This window comes from Schistocerca americana, chromosome 5 (genome assembly GCF_021461395.2).
Source record: "Schistocerca americana isolate TAMUIC-IGC-003095 chromosome 5, iqSchAmer2.1, whole genome shotgun sequence".
In the NCBI taxonomy this organism is placed as follows: domain Eukaryota; kingdom Metazoa; phylum Arthropoda; class Insecta; order Orthoptera; family Acrididae; genus Schistocerca; species Schistocerca americana.
In genome coordinates, this window is record NC_060123.1 from 479728795 (window position 1) to 479745618 (window position 16824).

At 47.1% G+C, this 16824-nt stretch overlaps 1 protein-coding gene across 1 annotated transcript; it reads right to left on the minus strand.

Moving 5' to 3' along the window:
- Positions 1-5816: 5816 nt before the first annotated feature.
- LOC124616458 (trissin receptor-like) lies at positions 5817-6152 on the minus strand. The gene has a single exon (XM_047144767.1). It carries the CDS (start codon positions 6150-6152, stop codon positions 5817-5819), a length of 336 nt encoding a protein of 111 aa, XP_047000723.1.
- Positions 6153-16824: the final 10672 nt, after the last annotated feature.

The following is a 16824-nucleotide window of genomic DNA, read 5'->3' on the forward strand; positions in this document are numbered from 1 at the left end:
AACATGAGCGTAGCGATAAACGTAATATCATAGATCAAGAAGTACAGGAAGTTGAAGAATTCTTCTGCTTTGGAAGCAAAATAACATATGGTGGCCAAAGCACTGAGGGCATAAAAAGTAGTCCCACACTAACAAACTAGAGGGAACTGTACTGGTATCAAACTTCGACCTTAACGTGAGGAACAAATTTGCGAGTATGTACGTTCGGAGTGCGACATTGTATGACAGTGAAACATGAACTATGTGAAATCCATTAAAGAAGAGAATCGAAGTATTTGATGTGTTGAGCTATGTACTTGAAAATTATGTGGAATTAAGAGGTAAGGAAAGAGGAGGTTCTCCGTAGAATTGGCGAAGAAACGAACTTGTGGAAGATATTGACAAGAGGATTGAATAGGATCATAGGATATGTCAAGCTAATTCGGAATAACTTCCATGGTACTACAAGGAACTGTATGGGGAAAAAATTGTACGGGAAGATAGAGATTGGTGTACATTCAACAATTGACGACGTAGGGTGGAAGTGCTGCCATGAGGTGATGAGCTAGGGTCAAGAAAGGAATTTGCGGCGGGCTGAATTATGTGAATTATGTGATGACTCATAACAAAGTAAAAGTACCAATATCTTCCCCAGTCTTGCTACCAGTGCCTCCTTCGCTGTGCAGACTGACGTCATCCAAACTTCTAGGCAATTTGATGCTCCGGACCGGCTAGAAAGCTAATTGGAAATGTCGCGCGGAAGGTTAAGCGAGACGCTGTTCCGTATTTCATAATTTATCGCGAAAGATGGGTTTTTTAAACCGTGTTTAAGTCAAAGTGACATTTCAAGCAATCAATAAGGTACGATGTAAATGAATAAATAATTTACAAAAGAAGGTATAAAAATGTGATACAATGATATTTACAAAATTTAGTGTAATAATTGCAATGCGAAATACGTTGGTCAGACTTGTTGGTTCTCCAATCCACATGAAACACAAGGCCGCTTTTTTGGCTACATATTTCTAAAAGTCGGCCATCACCATGCACATTATGCAGTGGGCACTCTCTGTAGGACTGAAGAGGACATCACGATATGGGTAGGAAATTGGATCAACGGGAACATTTAGGGATTACGATTCGTAGCGTTAAAAATCTTAATATAATTAATGAACATATTACATAAGACAGAAACAATAGCTTCCTAATTTTGTATATCTACTACGATATCAAGGACTCCAGTTAGATACATTGGTCACGCTATTAGCATTCGGAGAGTGCCGAGATTCGAACTTTCGGGGTTCTCTGTATAGGTGTGCATTGCCTTTCATAGCCATGACGATACATGGACTTATTTTATTTTACAACCAGACAACTGATTTTATGCACATTTTAGGAAGACACAATTACAAATGATTTGAGGATGAATTTTTTATATTTTATTTATATTATTATCACTTTTATAAACTTTTGGTAGCCTAATTGTTATAGTGAAGATTTGTTCCTTCGAAATGCGTCAATTATGGTGCTTCTGAATTGAAAAAAGTGTTAGAGTCTACATCTTAGTATCGAGTTTAACAACCACGACGTCGCATCCAATATGAATAAATTCAAACTACGATTTTCAGTATACTCTATGTAATTAGTTGTGGTACAGCCGACGTCAAAGATGACTGGAGAATGACTCCAGAATCAATTAGTGACGATTACTTGGCAGCTGAAGTGCGGATGTTCGTTGAACTTGAACAGGGTACTGCAACATCACTTAGTTCATGAATGCGTCTATGAGCAGTTACCGCTGGAGACGAAGTTTAGACAGTGATTTATGAAGTGACACATGGTAAAAATCATCACAATTGGAGATTTTCAAACACGAAGTCCAGTGATGGCAAAATCTGCGTCCTTACTTCTTCTATGCTCGACTCTTCGATCCCTCTGCGGGAGTCTTCTTCAGGAATCCACCGGTGTCCCTAGAAAGACACTGTCGCATTGTCTTACTAAAATACATTTTCCTGTTCTGGAACTACTGAGTAAGAATCTACAGGCGGCTATTGGTGGGCCGTTTTCATTGGGTAAATATTGAAAGGAGATAATGAAATGGAGCGGAGTATCACAATATTATTGATATCGAGCGGCCTCGAGTGTTTCCTGTTGGCTGCTTACGTTCCTCGCTAGCCAGGCTGGCTGTCTTTCGTGGTAGCAGGTAGCCACAGATACTTGGAGGTACTAACCAAGCTAAAAACTTACTACTCGTAATAGCTATAATTACTAGCCTGCGAGTGAAGTAAACACTAGTGTAACGCTGTTCAGAACACTGTTCCAAGTCATCATCAAAAGTATCTGCACTTACAGCCCTAACACGTTGTATAGCGAGCAGCTCAGATTGTGGCTCGTGAAGCACCTTCCTCTTTCACGGGTTGGTTCAACGATTCTTCGAGTTATCATTCTCGCAAAGGCATGTAGAGGTTAGTATAGTAAGAAACGGTAACGTTACAAATTGTGCGGTAGATTCCTCTTTCTTCTTGCATGCGTTGTTATTATTAGTGCTTCGTTTGAATTCTCGTTAATGCGAAGGTGACCATAAAGCTGTCGGCACACGGACCGTGCTGTCAAACGTCAACGTTGAGCGTGCCAAGATCTACGTGCTGCTGAACGCTTAGGAACGATGCTACTTGTGCATACGGTGCGTGCGACCCAACGTGGTATACGCGATCGCATCGGACTCCAGCGGCAGATGAGGGATGTTTCTAGTTCATAAATCACACAGTTTACTCGACGGGTGCGCGTAAAATTCCCACGTTAGCTCTATTAAAACGCACGTTTCAGTCATCGTCCACGAAAAGGAAAGTATCATGTCCCATCAATAAGGATACAGGCTTATAAAAGTTCCATTACAAACAGTGCGGTACAAATTTGGAATACCTCTCCGCATAAGGTAAACATTATTTCATCCTTCCCACATTTTAGTAAAACTCCAAGGTCAGTCTTACTTGACCACTGTTCCTACCCAGTAGCAGAATCTTTGCAACATGTGAATTATGAAGCGTAAAAGAAAAAGGAGCAAAATATCTTTATACAAGTAGCGTAAGCTGTCCTGTAGATTAAGCCAGTCGAACAAAGACACCCCTCAAAAGAAAGGTGAGCTTATATTTACATAACACCAAATATTATAACATATACTTATATTAAAGTAATAATAAACTATCAGGACCTAATAAAAACGCGAATGTAAGGGAAAAAATTTCGAAGTGTTAAACGCGAACCACCGCCCCAACAAAAACGCTTTGCTGGACAGAGACGCTACTGATTACGCTATACCAACAACATGCTCCTTGTTCTTAGCCATATTGTCTTACCCCTTGCTAAAAACGTTAATCGTAGATAATTATATAACTAATTGAAATTTAATTATAACAAATTGTTCCAAGAACAATGCGTTTTGGGTGGATCTTCAGTGTGTGGCTGCCTTCAAATAGCCTACTCTCATAATACGCAAGTTACTCTAATTCTTTTGCCACGAATGTGATGCTTCTCATTATTTTATTGGAACGAATAACACAACTAACAAAGGGTTTTCTAGTGAATCTCAATTTTCTGGTGCTCAGAAACGGCATATATACATATAGGCTTGAAACGAATGCCAATATGGCGCCTTGCAACTGTGTAGTGGAGGGAGGCGGCGTGCGTGTGACGTAGGTGGCGTTGGGCCATCTCATTGGTCAACGCTCAGACGCACGCTCCGAACTTGATATTCCACGCTATGACGTGAGAAACTCGGCACGCTCAAGGCTCAACGTTCGAATGTACGGTCCATGTGCCGACGGCTTAAGCGTTGATCATCAACATTTTTTCAATGATATCTAGACATGGTTCGAACTATTGCTGTCACTGACGCGGGGTGCACACGAAAACAACGTGTTCTGAGCCACTTGGCTTTTGATTGATTGATAGTGAGAAAGGCGCAGTGAAGAAGTTGTAAGAGAAGAATGACTCGGCGTAAAGCCGTCGGCACACGGACCGTGCATCCGAACGTTGAGCTTTGAGCGTGCCGAGTTTCTGACGTCATAGCGTGGAATAGCACGTTCGGGAGTCTTACCGAACGTGCAGAGCAATATCTAGCATGTCAGATATCCCGAGCGCGCGTCTGTGCGTTGACCAATCAGATGGCATAACACCACCTACGTCACATGCACGCCACCTTCCTTCAGCATTGAGCTGTGAGGCGACATATTGGCATTCAGTTCAAGCCTACACGTATATATGTCGCTTCTGAGCACCAGCAAACTGAGAATCATTCAAAAACCTGTTGTTGACCGTGATTCGTTGCAATAAAATAACGAGAGACACCATATTAGTGGCAAAAGAATCATTGTAATTTGCGTATTATGAGAGTATATCATTTGAAGGTAGCGACACATTGAGGACCCACGAAAAACATATTGATCTTGGTACAATTTGTTATAATTAAATTTCAGTTAGTAACATAGCTACGATAAAAGCTTTTAGCATGTCGTAAGGTCTTGTAAGAAGACCCTAAATAAGTAGCTATCAGCTTAGCCTGCCGGCACGGTAACTCAGCGTGTTCGGTTAGAGGGTCAGCTGCTCTCTGTAATAAAAAAAAAACTGAGTTAATGGATCAACGACGAACTGAAACGGGTGTCTTGCGACGTCCGCCCCGAGCAGAAACAACGAACGATAACGAACAACATGAGATAAAAAAAAGCGTAGTGAGTAGCGTTACTGAATCAAGACCAGCTACATGATCTGATGATGGTTCCCATCTCGCAAAGTCTAAGTACCTTTTTCATAATATTCGCGTATATAATAGGTTGTGATGCTTTATTGTTAGTTTAATGTAAGCATATACTATAATTTATGATATTATGTAAATATAAGTTCATCTTTTTTTGATGAGTGAGTTTGTTCGATTGGCTTAGTCTACAGGACAGCTTGCGCTACTTGCATAAAGATATTTTGTTCCTTTTTATTTAGAGTTTCGTGATTTACATGTAAAATTTCAGCTACTGGGTAGGAACAGTGATCAAGTAAGAATGACTTTAGGGTTTTACTAAAATGTGGGGAAGATAAAATAGTGTTTATCTTATGTGGAGAACTATAGCAAATTTGTGTCCCACTGTTTGTAATGGAGCTTGTGTTCTTATTGACTGGACAAGGTACTTTCATTTTTGACTTAAAACATGTACATCGATATAGAAGTTTTTATATGTTTATATTACATATAAAACAACGTGACTAGGATATGAACAATGGAGGAAATGTGCCTTTTGATAGGGCTAACGTGGGCATTTTAAGCAGCCTGTTGAGTAAACAGTGTGATTTACGAACTAGAAACATCTCACAACTGCCGCTGGAGTGCGTTGCGATCGCGTATACCACGTTGGGGCCCACGTACCGTATGCACAAGTCGCATCGTTCCTGAGTGTTCAGCAGCACGCTGAACTTGACACGCTCAACGTTATCGTTCGACAGCACGGTCCGTGTGCCGACGACTTAACGATTCAGACAACAGCTACAAAGAGCCCGGAGACTAATACGAAGTGCAATGTTTGTCGACGGATGAAGGTGCCTGCGGGGTGTGAGTGGCACGTAAGGTACGAGTCTCAGAGGTCGGTGCAGAGGAGGACGCGGTGCGCGTCGGCCGCGTCGGCCCCCTGGCGCAGGTGCGGCGCCGCCCCCGCCGGCGGTCCCAGCCTGGGCGCGGCCGGCGGTCAGTCGTAGTGGCAGACGGCGGGCCCGGGGCCGGCCGGCTTCTCCTCCTCCTGCTGCTGCTGCTGCTGCTTGGCGGACAGCCGCGACTGGCGCGACTGGCGCTGCTGTCAGCCGCTGTTGGTGAGGCTGGAGTTGGCCGTGGAGCGGGAGGAGCCGCGCCGCTGCAGCAGCGACAGCGAGCGCAGGTGGCGGCGCGCCCCGGACCCCGCCGAGCCACCGCACAGCAGCTCGCGCGCGCCGCGCCGGAAGTTGCGCGACATGAAGGCGTACAGCAGCGGGTCGATGGCCGCGTTCAGGTACGTCGCCAGGAAGGTGAGCGGCGTGAAGACGGCGCTGAACGCCGACTGGCCGTCGTACGACGACGACGCCGACAGCTGCCACATCTTGCGCGCGTGCAGCGGCAGGTTGCACGCGGCGAACGTCACCACGACGGCGATCAGCATGCGGACGACGCCGCGCCGCGCGCGCAGCACGTGCAGCGAGGAGACGGCCTGGTGCTGCGGCGCCGGCGTCGCGGGGGCGGCGGCGGCGGCGGAGGCCGGCGGCGGGGGCGGTCGCGTGGGCGAGCCGGGGCAGCTGCCGGCGCCGCCGTCCGCCGCGTGGCACTGGCGCTCCGACCGCATGGAGAAGCGCACGCGGATGGACGGCTGCGGGAGAGGCCAGCAGTTAGCGTTATTCCGCGCACGTAATGTGCAGCACAATAAGAAATGATACTACATACAGAGGGTGTTTTAAAAGTGATAGTCAATGTTGTGGAATATGACAGGAAAACTTTGAACGTAGCTCCTAAGGTTCGTGTCAAAATTGTATTAGAACAAATAAGCCCTCGGTCACAAATATTAAGTCAAAATTGACCAGGTTTCGACGCTACTATGAGCGTCGTCTTCAGAATTAAACTAACTGTTGTAAAACGTATTTGGTATATAATAAATTAATAAAATTAAAGTTTGTACTGACTGGAAAGAGATGCAGTACTTACAAGTCACATTTTAAAAAATCTAAGCCAGAAAGGCCGTCATGAATAGTTGTAAATAAGATTGCGAGCAGCTAAGGGCTGCTCGTACTTGAGTCCAAGTGTCGAACCCTGGTCAATTTTTACTTAACATTTGTGACCGAGGGCTTATTTGTTCTAATATAATATGACAGGAATCATCACTCGAAAAAAAATGTTAGTTAAACATGTTCCCTAAAATGCATACCTTAAGTGCTATGAGCACATGTTCATCTACGCTACTTTGACATACATCTCTTCTAGAATGAGATTTTCACTCAGCTGCGGAGTGCACGCTGATACGAAACTTCCTGGCAGATGAAAACTGTGTGCCGAACCGATACTCGAACTCGGGACCTTTGCCTTTCGCGGGCAAGTGCTCTACCAATTTATTTATTTCTTAAGAGTGGTCACTTATGAGTAGGTGAAGACAAGACGGGCAGGGGTCGGAACCCGAGGCCTGGCCGTGATGCCCCCCCCCCCTCATCCCAGAATCACTCCCTCAAAGTATCTTTTTGATTTATTTAAATTTTCATCTTTTTTTTTTTTTTTTTTTTTTTTTTTTTTTTTTTTTTTTTTTTTTTTTTAGCAGGAACAAGGTAAATGAACAAAGTACCTTTATTGGTATAAGCTTAGATATAACAAAAATGCCATCCTTCCGACGGAAATAACACGACACATTACACTCGTACAAGGCGAGCGATTTTTGTTTTATTAACAAGATGTAGGAAAAAAGAATAATAATACTGATGTAAGCTAAGAGGTGTGAAGCAATATACAGTGGCGTGGGGAAAAAACCAGTGTGTTCTGTATAGTGCATAAAAGAAAGGAGGCGCGTGTCCACGAGAGTACTCCACTGTGGGTTACAATATAGAAAGTGGCGCGGGGAGTCTCAGATGTCAGCAGGAGGGGGCGGGAGTACTGTCGGCGTGTGGCAACATCCAACTGAGCGGGGGTGACGAAAAGATCGCATGTAGGTAATTGGCGAAGAAGTCGCGTTAGCGCGGTCGGTGCTCGACTTCACTGTGGGCGGTTTGTAAATACTGCCAGAAATCAAGGCGTGATTTGTCGCCATTATTATACATATAGGTGATCGTCCATCCCTTGACTCATACAATCGTATGATTTTTGGTGGCGGGGATATAAGTATCCTATGAATGGTCAATCGAGTCCGGCGGAATGCGGAGGTAACAGCCAACGAACTGTCGAGCAAGTTTCCAGACGTCACTAGTGACAGCACAAATCAGTTGATGGACATCGTCATCCATGAGTTGGGAAATGGAACAAAGTGGAGAGTCCGTTAGTCCGAGGGCGTGAAGACGTTGATTTGTGGCGAATTTTCCATTTGCGACTTTGTACCATGTTTCCCGGACGTTGGAGGGAAGAAAAGGCTGGTGGATATGACGCCAAATCGTGGGCCACCGCTTGGACGGATGTCTGAGTTCGATATTGTTGCTGGATATGGAACGTAGCAGTGGGGTGTAAAAATCTTTAGGTCCAGGATAACGCGTGGTCGGTAAGTGTGTGTGAGCATCACTGAAGTCGAAGATGAAACCAGAAATGTGCGTCAGGTGGTGCTTGATGTGTCCGTCTGGTATTGGTGGTGTTATGGTCGCGGGCACAAAAATTTCCAGCAAGCTGGGCGTAAGCGAGGGGCCCCCGTGCCACTGCTTGTGCATGGTAGACATGTACAAGGACGCCACTCGGAGTCGCACATTGACGAGACCGAGGCCTCCCGCTCGCGGGGGAAGGGTGAGCGTGTCGTAACGGACCTTAAAGGGCGTACCGGCCGTAAGAAAGTATCCGATGGCAGCCTGGAGGCTGCGTCCAATAGTTGATGGCAATGGGAGGACCTGTGCGATGTGGACCATTCTGGACGCCACATGTTGACTGAGGTATTGGACACGTTGTAAAGAATCGAGTCGGCGGATAAGATTTTGTCGCACCGTCGTCCGGATAGTTTGGAGTGCACGCCGAAAATTGACGGCCGCGGAGCGGCGCACGGAGGAGGTGAAAATGATACCAAGGTATAGTAGTTTTTGTACACACGGGAGACGTGCTAAGTCGTCGTGTGAGAGGCCGCGTCCAGTGGACATCGCCGCGGATTTAGCCACATTTATGTTACTGCCCGCTGCAGTTCCGTACGTTGATATCAAATCAAGTACCGTTTGTGTTTCACTCCGTGAGCGGATCAAGAGGAGGAGGTCGTCCGCATACGCACGACATCGAAAACGGTGCTGTCGCAAAGTGAGACCAGAAAGGTGGCTCGTCAGACTCCCGATGAGTGGCTCCAGGTTTATGGCATAGAGTAGGGTCGACAATGGCAGCCTTGCCGTATGGAACGCCGGATCACCACTGGTCCCGCCGCACGGCCGTTGACCTGAATCAACGATTCAGCGGAGCCGTACAGGCGCAGGATGACGTCGATGTAGTCTGGTGGAAAACCCATGCGGTTCGTCACTGAGAACAGAAAAAGATGCCGCACTTTGTCGAATGCACTGTCAAAATCAATGGCAACCACTGCGGCGCGGAGTCCGCACGCCGCTGCCAGTGCAATTAATCGCGACGTTCTCCTGTGGCCGTTTGTGTATTAACTGAGTCGCCCGGAGTTGTCTGTTCCGGGGATAGAATGCTGGGCAGGACCTTGCGGCATCGCGTTGCCAGTAGGCGTGTAAAAATTTTACAGTCTGCCTTAAGCAGAGTCAGGGGACGGTAATGTGCTGTCGTCATACCTGGGGTCGGTTTGTGGATGGGTACAATTATTACCGTGACAAAGGACGGCGGTACGGCGTTCCCCATCGCCATCAGTTCATGAAACATCGTCGTCCACCGTGACGCCATTAGTGTGAGGAAAGCGCGATAAAATTCTATCGGCAATCCGTCGACGCCAGGTGACTTATTCAGAGCCCCATTGTTGATTGCATCGTTGACTTCGTCACGCGTAACTGGCTCCTTCAGCTCGTCCGCTTAGTCGCTGGTGAGGGTGCGAGTTGCTTGTGGTAACACAGACTCCTCAGCGTGGTTGTTGGTAGTCTCCTCCTGGTTCATTGTGCGGTAGTGTTCGACAAAGGCACCGACGATTTCGGCCTGGCAAGTGACGTGCTGGCCGCGACAGGTGTTGATCTCGGTGATGAGTCGTTGTCGTCGATGTTTCCTATCGGAGGCGATATGATGCATGGTGGGATGTTCTTGTTCCGCCGGATCTTGACATCGGGTTCGCACCATAGCCCCCTGCAGTCTACGGCGTGTCAACGCTACAATTTGTGCCTTAATCCTGCTGCGTTCCCTCTGGGTGTCCGGGGTGGACGGCTGGGCGTCCAGGTCGCGGAGAACGGCGTAGAAATAGTCGGTAGTATACCGGCGCCACGTAGCAACTACCTTGCCATACTGAATCAAGGTACGTCGAATGGCAGGTTCGGCACATTCCAACCACCAGGTCAAGGCCGTGCAGTACTTAGGTAAGCGACTTTCACTGGTGGCCCATGTCTCGGTAACACGTTGAAGACATTCGGGATTATGAAGATGGGAGGTGTTTAGCTTCCACGGTGCACGACTACGCCAGACCACTTGCTGGGGGAGGAGAAAGATGCAAATGTAGGCACAGTGGTCCGAAAAGGACAAGGGCCAACGTTCTGCACCTTGGACTGCAGGTGAGAGTTCCCGAGAGGCGTAAATCCTATCAAGGCGGGTCGCGGAGTGACTCATCTATTAAGTATGTCCAGGCGCGTCGCCGTGCCGACCTTCCCACGTGTCGCGGAGCAACAGTTCTCGAACGACAAGGCGCAGTTCTTAACAGGTGTTGTAGTGGGGCACTTGATCTTTAGGGTGCAAGACACAATTAAAATCACCCCCGAGCAAGTAATGGTCGCAGAGTCCAAGAAACAAAGGAGCGATTTCTTCTGATTAGAAGAGTTCCCGGTCGCGTCTGCGGGTGGAGCCCGACGGAGCGTAAATGTTGACAATACGCGTCCCCATGACGGTGACGGCAATGCCCCTGGCAGATGGAAGGTATTTGATATCGGCCACTGGAATGCCTTCTGGGGCGTAGATGGCTACGCCGCGTCCCAGGTGGTCACCAGGAGAAGGATGAGTGTTATATCCCGCGACGTCTGGAAGTGTGACCAAGTGTACTTCTTATAGTAGCGCGATGTCGACGTCCGGCACCCATATCATCTCTCGCAGCAGTTGAAGTTTCACGGATGAGCGAATGGTGTTAGTGTTGATCGTTGCTACTCGGTAGGTTTGGAGCCGTACCCCGCCGTGGAGGGGAACTCCACCGGCGGAGGATGAAGAGGGCCGAGGCAACGGCGAGTCATGCCGTACGCCACCTGACGGCGATATCAGCGGCGTAACGATGCTTTCGTCTGGGGTAACTCTGTCCCCAGTGTGTGGTCCGGGTCTTAATCAACGTCCTCACACCACGCCATTGAAAGCGCTGTCGTTGTGATGGTCGTACGTTCCACTTCGGTCGTAGGGGCGGAGGATGTCTCGGCGGCAGTCGCAATGGTTGAGTCCATTGGTTCAGGAGCACCTGGGCGAACCAGTAGAGTAGTCACCGGCACAGCCACAGTCGACGTCATGTTGTCGTCATTCGTATCGTCGTGTAGGTGCTACGAGTCCTCGTCGTGTCGGACGGCCTCTGGAGCGTCAGGGGGAGGTGATCCGTCTCGTTCCGAGACCGTACGGCGTCTCCTCTTGCGCCTCTTAGGTGAACGTTGTTTGCAGGTTCGTCCCTCTGTGTCGGAAGATGGAAGGGAGTCGCGTGGCTCTGGGAGGAAGGTCGTCGCGGGAACGTCAAATGAAGGGGCGTCCATATGATCGGGCGGGTGGGGGTCGGAAGTCGTCGCTATTGGTAGTGGCGCCGGAGTAGCTTCAGGCTGTGAGCGCGACGTGTCGGCCCCGGCGGTATCCCTAGCAGCTGGAAGGGTCACCGGTACATGGTCCGGCGGGCGGCGGCCGGTGGGAGGGGAAGAGAGCGCCGATGCGTAGGTGATCAGTAAAATCGTCGTCGGAGCCGGAGGTGCCACGGTAGCGGCTGGCAGTTGAGTGATTCGTCGCTGAAGACACTCAGATCTGAGGTGGCCTTCTTTGCTGCACCCGGAACAGGTCTTGGGGTGGCCGTCGTATATGACAACCACGCGGGTAAGGTGGCACGTGGCGATGGAGATCGATGGTGATGATGTGTCGTACACCGTTAAGAACAGGGTACGTTTGGAACTACGCCCAGCGTTAAGCATTGTGGCCATGTTCAGTGCCGTAGGGGCGGAAAGCCACGGTAACGTCTTCCGCCGGAAGCTCGAACGGGAGTTCGAAAACTTGTATGGTGCGCATTCCTAGCCTGCGTGGTCGACAGTGACCGCACCGACACTGTCGTCGGCGTGGCAAAAGCTAGTCTGTGTTTGGTGTCACAAAGTATTCTTTCACATGTCGCGTCATTGACGACTTTGGCATACACCGTACTGCTTAATATGGACAAATGGATGCCCAAGATGTCGGAAGCTGGGATCTTAGCAACGTCGCGTAGGAAGCGTTCCACTTCCAAGGCCTTTGGTCGTGCGTAGTCGTTGCAGAAGTTGAATCGTAATTTTGATTTCCGAAAACGGTTGGCCATGGTTCTAGTGCACGGTGCACGTAAGCGACACGTAAGTGACGGCCGCTGAAATGTAAACAACAGCGAGCGCGCGCGCGCTCTGCGGGCGGAAACAGCAACACGTCCGCACTGCACGGCGGCGAAAGCCGGACTGTGGCCAACTGAGCTACCCAAGCACGACTCACGGCCCTTCCTCACAGCTCCACTTCTGCCAGTACATCGTCTCCTACCTTCCAAACTTCACAGAATCACTCCTGCGAAACTTGCAGAACTATCACTCCTGCGAGGAGAGCTTCTGTGAAGTATGGAAGGTAGGAGCCGAGATAATGGCAGAAGTAAAGCTGCCGGCACGGTAGCTCAGCAGCTGGCCGTGGTGGCCGTGCGGTTCTAGGCGCTCAGTCCGGAACCGCGCGACTGCTACGGTCGCAGGTTCGAATCCTGCCTCGGGCATGGATGTGTGTGATGTCCTTAGGTTAGTTAGGTTTAAGTAGTTCTAAGTTCTAGGGGACTGATGACCTCAGATGTTAAGTCCCATAGTGCTCAGAGCCATTTGGTAGCTCAGCGTGCTCAGTCAGAGGGTTACAGTCCTCTGTAATAAAAAAACTGAGATAATCGATCAACAACGAGCTTAAATGGATGTCTTACGACGTCCGCCCCGAGCAGATGCAACGAACAAAAGCGAACAAAATGAACGCCGGCACGGTAGCTCAGCGTGTTCGGTGAGAGAGCCGGTTGGCCTCTGTAATAAACTGAGTGGAAGGATCAACCACCGAACTTGAACAGGATGTCATGCGACGTCCGCAACGACCAAACACAGCGATCAATAACGGAAAAAAAGGTGGTGGATCACTTGCCCGCGAAAGGCAAAGGTCCCGAGTTCGAGTCTCGGCCGGGCACACAGTTTTAATTTGCCAGAAAGTTTCACGTATCTTCTATTGAACACATGTTAATAAATGTTAATAAATTTTAATAAGTATTAAATATTTAATAAATAATAAAATAATTTTAATAAATATTTTAATAAATAAATTTTAAGGTATGCATTGTAGAGCACATGTTTACTGGACATTTTTTCGTGTTTTGGTCCATACTACAACTTCCCAAAATATGCAAAGCAAAGAATTTGCAATAGAAGAGGTTTGTATCGCAGTAAAGAAAACCATGAATTGCTCACAGCTCTTAAGGTACGTGTTTTAGGGCCTATGTTTACTTCACTTTTTTGTTTCGTATGACCATTCTTGTCATATCCCTCAATACTGACAATCACTTCTGAAACACCCTGTACAAAGGCAAGTCATAGCTTAAAGTTGTTTCAAAAACTTTCGAAAAATTCCTGACAATTCTACATCATATTTTTTACACAATACTCTAATAAGGATTCATATAGCTACATTTTAGTGCATGATGTAAACTTTATATATCGATAAACGTTTAGAAGTCAATATGCTACATAGTTTTCAACAAGGTTACGTTGCTAGAAATAATTTCAAAAAGTTAAATTTATACATCAATAAACATTCGGACACCAATAGACTACATATTTTTCAAATATATACTAATGATCAGAAAAAAACAGAGCACCAAGAACGACTAGAGACAGGACGTTCTTATTTACGGGATACGTACATTAGTATGTTCTGCAGAAAGGCTTATGTTTGAACCATGAATCGGCCCGCGCGTTCAAGATCAATATCGCGGCGCAACTCCACCTACCGGTGAAACGTGCCTGCGGCTCTCGTTGTCGCTACAAACCGAAAGTAATGCATCACTGTGACTTGAGCAGAAGTGCAGAATGCCTCGCAGACGTATGTGCGAAATGTTCCGTCATATCAGTGAGTTTGAAAGAAGACGCATTACAGATACGAGAGAATGTGATGCATCCATCCCGGAAATTACTGCGCGCGTGGGACGAAATGTTTCACCGGTGCAACGGGTTTCTAGAGAATGGTTGGCGAAAGCCTGTGGATCACAATGATGTGTCTGGTCGTATCATCCAGACCAGCCCCCGAGAAGATCGACACCTCATCCAAATGGTATTGCAGGATAGGTCTGCGTCCTCCTCGCCTCTGGCGTAACAGTGGAACAGTGTAACACATCGTAAACTATCATGGGTGACAGTCCGTCGCCGTTTATTACGGTAAGGACTACTTGCAAGTCGTCCATTTCTGCGAGTGCCAAGGTTTGTTTGTCTGACAATGATAAGCCCATTTTGGTTCGCTGTAGACAGGGGCAGCGGCATTACAGTGACTGTATTGGCAAAAGTCATACCACAGCTGGGTGCCATATAGTGTAGGGTGCTGTTGGTTACATCCACAAATCACACTTGGTGCGTATCCAGGGCACAGCGATCAGTGTGACATACGTGAATGTCATCCTGCAACCTGCAGCCATACTCTCTCTACACAATACCCCAGACACATTTTTTTTTCAGCATGACAATGCACTACCACATGTTGCATCACAGGATGCCATCACAGTTGGAAGAAGTTATCAGGGCCCATGGCGGTCCTACTAGGCAACAGGACACATGCTGAAACGAGAAGACTGAAATTCTAACCATTTCTACAGTACGTGCTAATGCAGATGTCCTTTGAATATGAACGTCGTATCTCCAGTCGTTCAAGTTGTTTTGATATGAAATGTCGTTAGAAAGATTTCAATAAGTGCATCACCGATTCGCCTAAAATCTCTACCCAACACTCTACTAAAAGTTTGGCCTGACATGCAGAACATATTTTATTTAGAAAAACTGTGTTGGTTTAGTATTAATATCAACTGCATGAAAATAAATTATGCGCATTACCATGCTGTGAAAATGTGGTTGAGTTTTCTTTCTTGGAAACACTTCCAACTAAAGGCACTTACATACACAGGCTGAGTCACTAGCTATTGCCACCTATAATATCTCCGAAAGTATGATAGTAGCTGAAACATTTGTGAGACTAATGTTGCATGGGACGACGGGGCCATAATATGTTGGTTTTTTGTTGCTAGGTGGGGTCGCGACGGAGATTTGAAGGTCAACTTTGTTTTTGAAATGGGATTCTATAGTTCGGTACTTATTTTCTGACAGTGGCTATCGAGACGAATCCAGTGATGTGGAACAGTAAGGTGTTTGAAGGTCAACGAAGGTCACAAAGGTGGCATGAACGTCCATTTACAGAATGTGTTCGAGGTGATGACCATTGATATCTTTGCAGTGCTGCAATCTTCGTATCTTGGAGTGAGTGGTATTCCATAACACTTCGGTACTTATCGAATCACATACTCTGACTATTTGCTCTCTTATATCATGCAAATAGTAAATATTCGCCGAATACGGCGTATCCATCTAACGTTGCCATTGACATGTGGCCGCGGTGAGTGGCAACGAGGTTTAGGGCGCCATGTCACGGATTACGGCACCATTCCTGCCAGAGGTTCGAGTCCTCCATTGGTCATGGGTGTGTGTGTGTGGGTGTGTGTGTGTGTGTGTGTGTGTGTGTGTGTGTGTGTGTATGTGCGTGTGTTTTGTTCTTAGCATAAGTGAATTTAAGTTAATTTAACTAGTGTGTAAGTTTAGGTACCGCTGACCTCACCAGTTTAGTCCCTTAGGAATTCATACACGTTTTGAACATTGACATGTAAACACCATTAGATGGTTTCGCAATACAACACTAATGGGAATGGTAAGATTATATCGTCGAATCAAGCGAATGTGAATGATGTATTCCTTCAAAGAACAAGTTTCTCATTTATGACAATGCCAACGAAATTCAGTGAGGACTAGAGACTTATACGCTGAAAGATATCCTCAGCGTACTCACCCTAAACGTCGTACATTTAAATATGTGTTGATAAATTGAGTACAATTGGCTCTTTAACGCATCGGAAACATATCCGGCAAAGGAAAGTCACTACCAAGGAAACGGAAATTGGTACTCTTACCACTGTGGTTCCTTTTGTTAGTTCGCGTCAAATCGTAAGGGAAGCTGCCATGGGCCAGAGTAGTGTTGTCCGTGTTCTGCGTAGCCATAAATATCGTCCTTACTACATCAGTCTCCACCAAGAATTCACTGATACAGATTGTATGCGTCGCATTGAATTCTGCCGATGGGCTCAACTTCAGATTCAGAGGGATGATACATCTATTAATCTGATTTTATTTACTGACGAGGTTACATTCATGAACCATAGAAATGTTAATTTGCATAAGATGCATTATTGGGCAACTGAAAATCCATGTTGGCTGCGGCAAGTTGCACTCCAAAAACCGTGGTCCGTGAATGTACGGTGTGGGGTTCTGGAGGACAGAATTATAGGCCCCTATTTCATAGAAGGAAATCTTAATGGTAGGAAGTGCGCCACATTCCTGCAAGAAACATTAGGTCTGTTACTGGACGAAATAGCTTTAGGAACAAGGAGCAGAAACTGCGTGGTATCAACACGATGGGCGTTCGGCACAATTTTCGCTGATGGCTAGAAATGAGTTGCAGAGGCAATTCCCAGATCGTTTCATTGGACGCGGAGGAGATGTGTCGTGGCCGACTCGTTT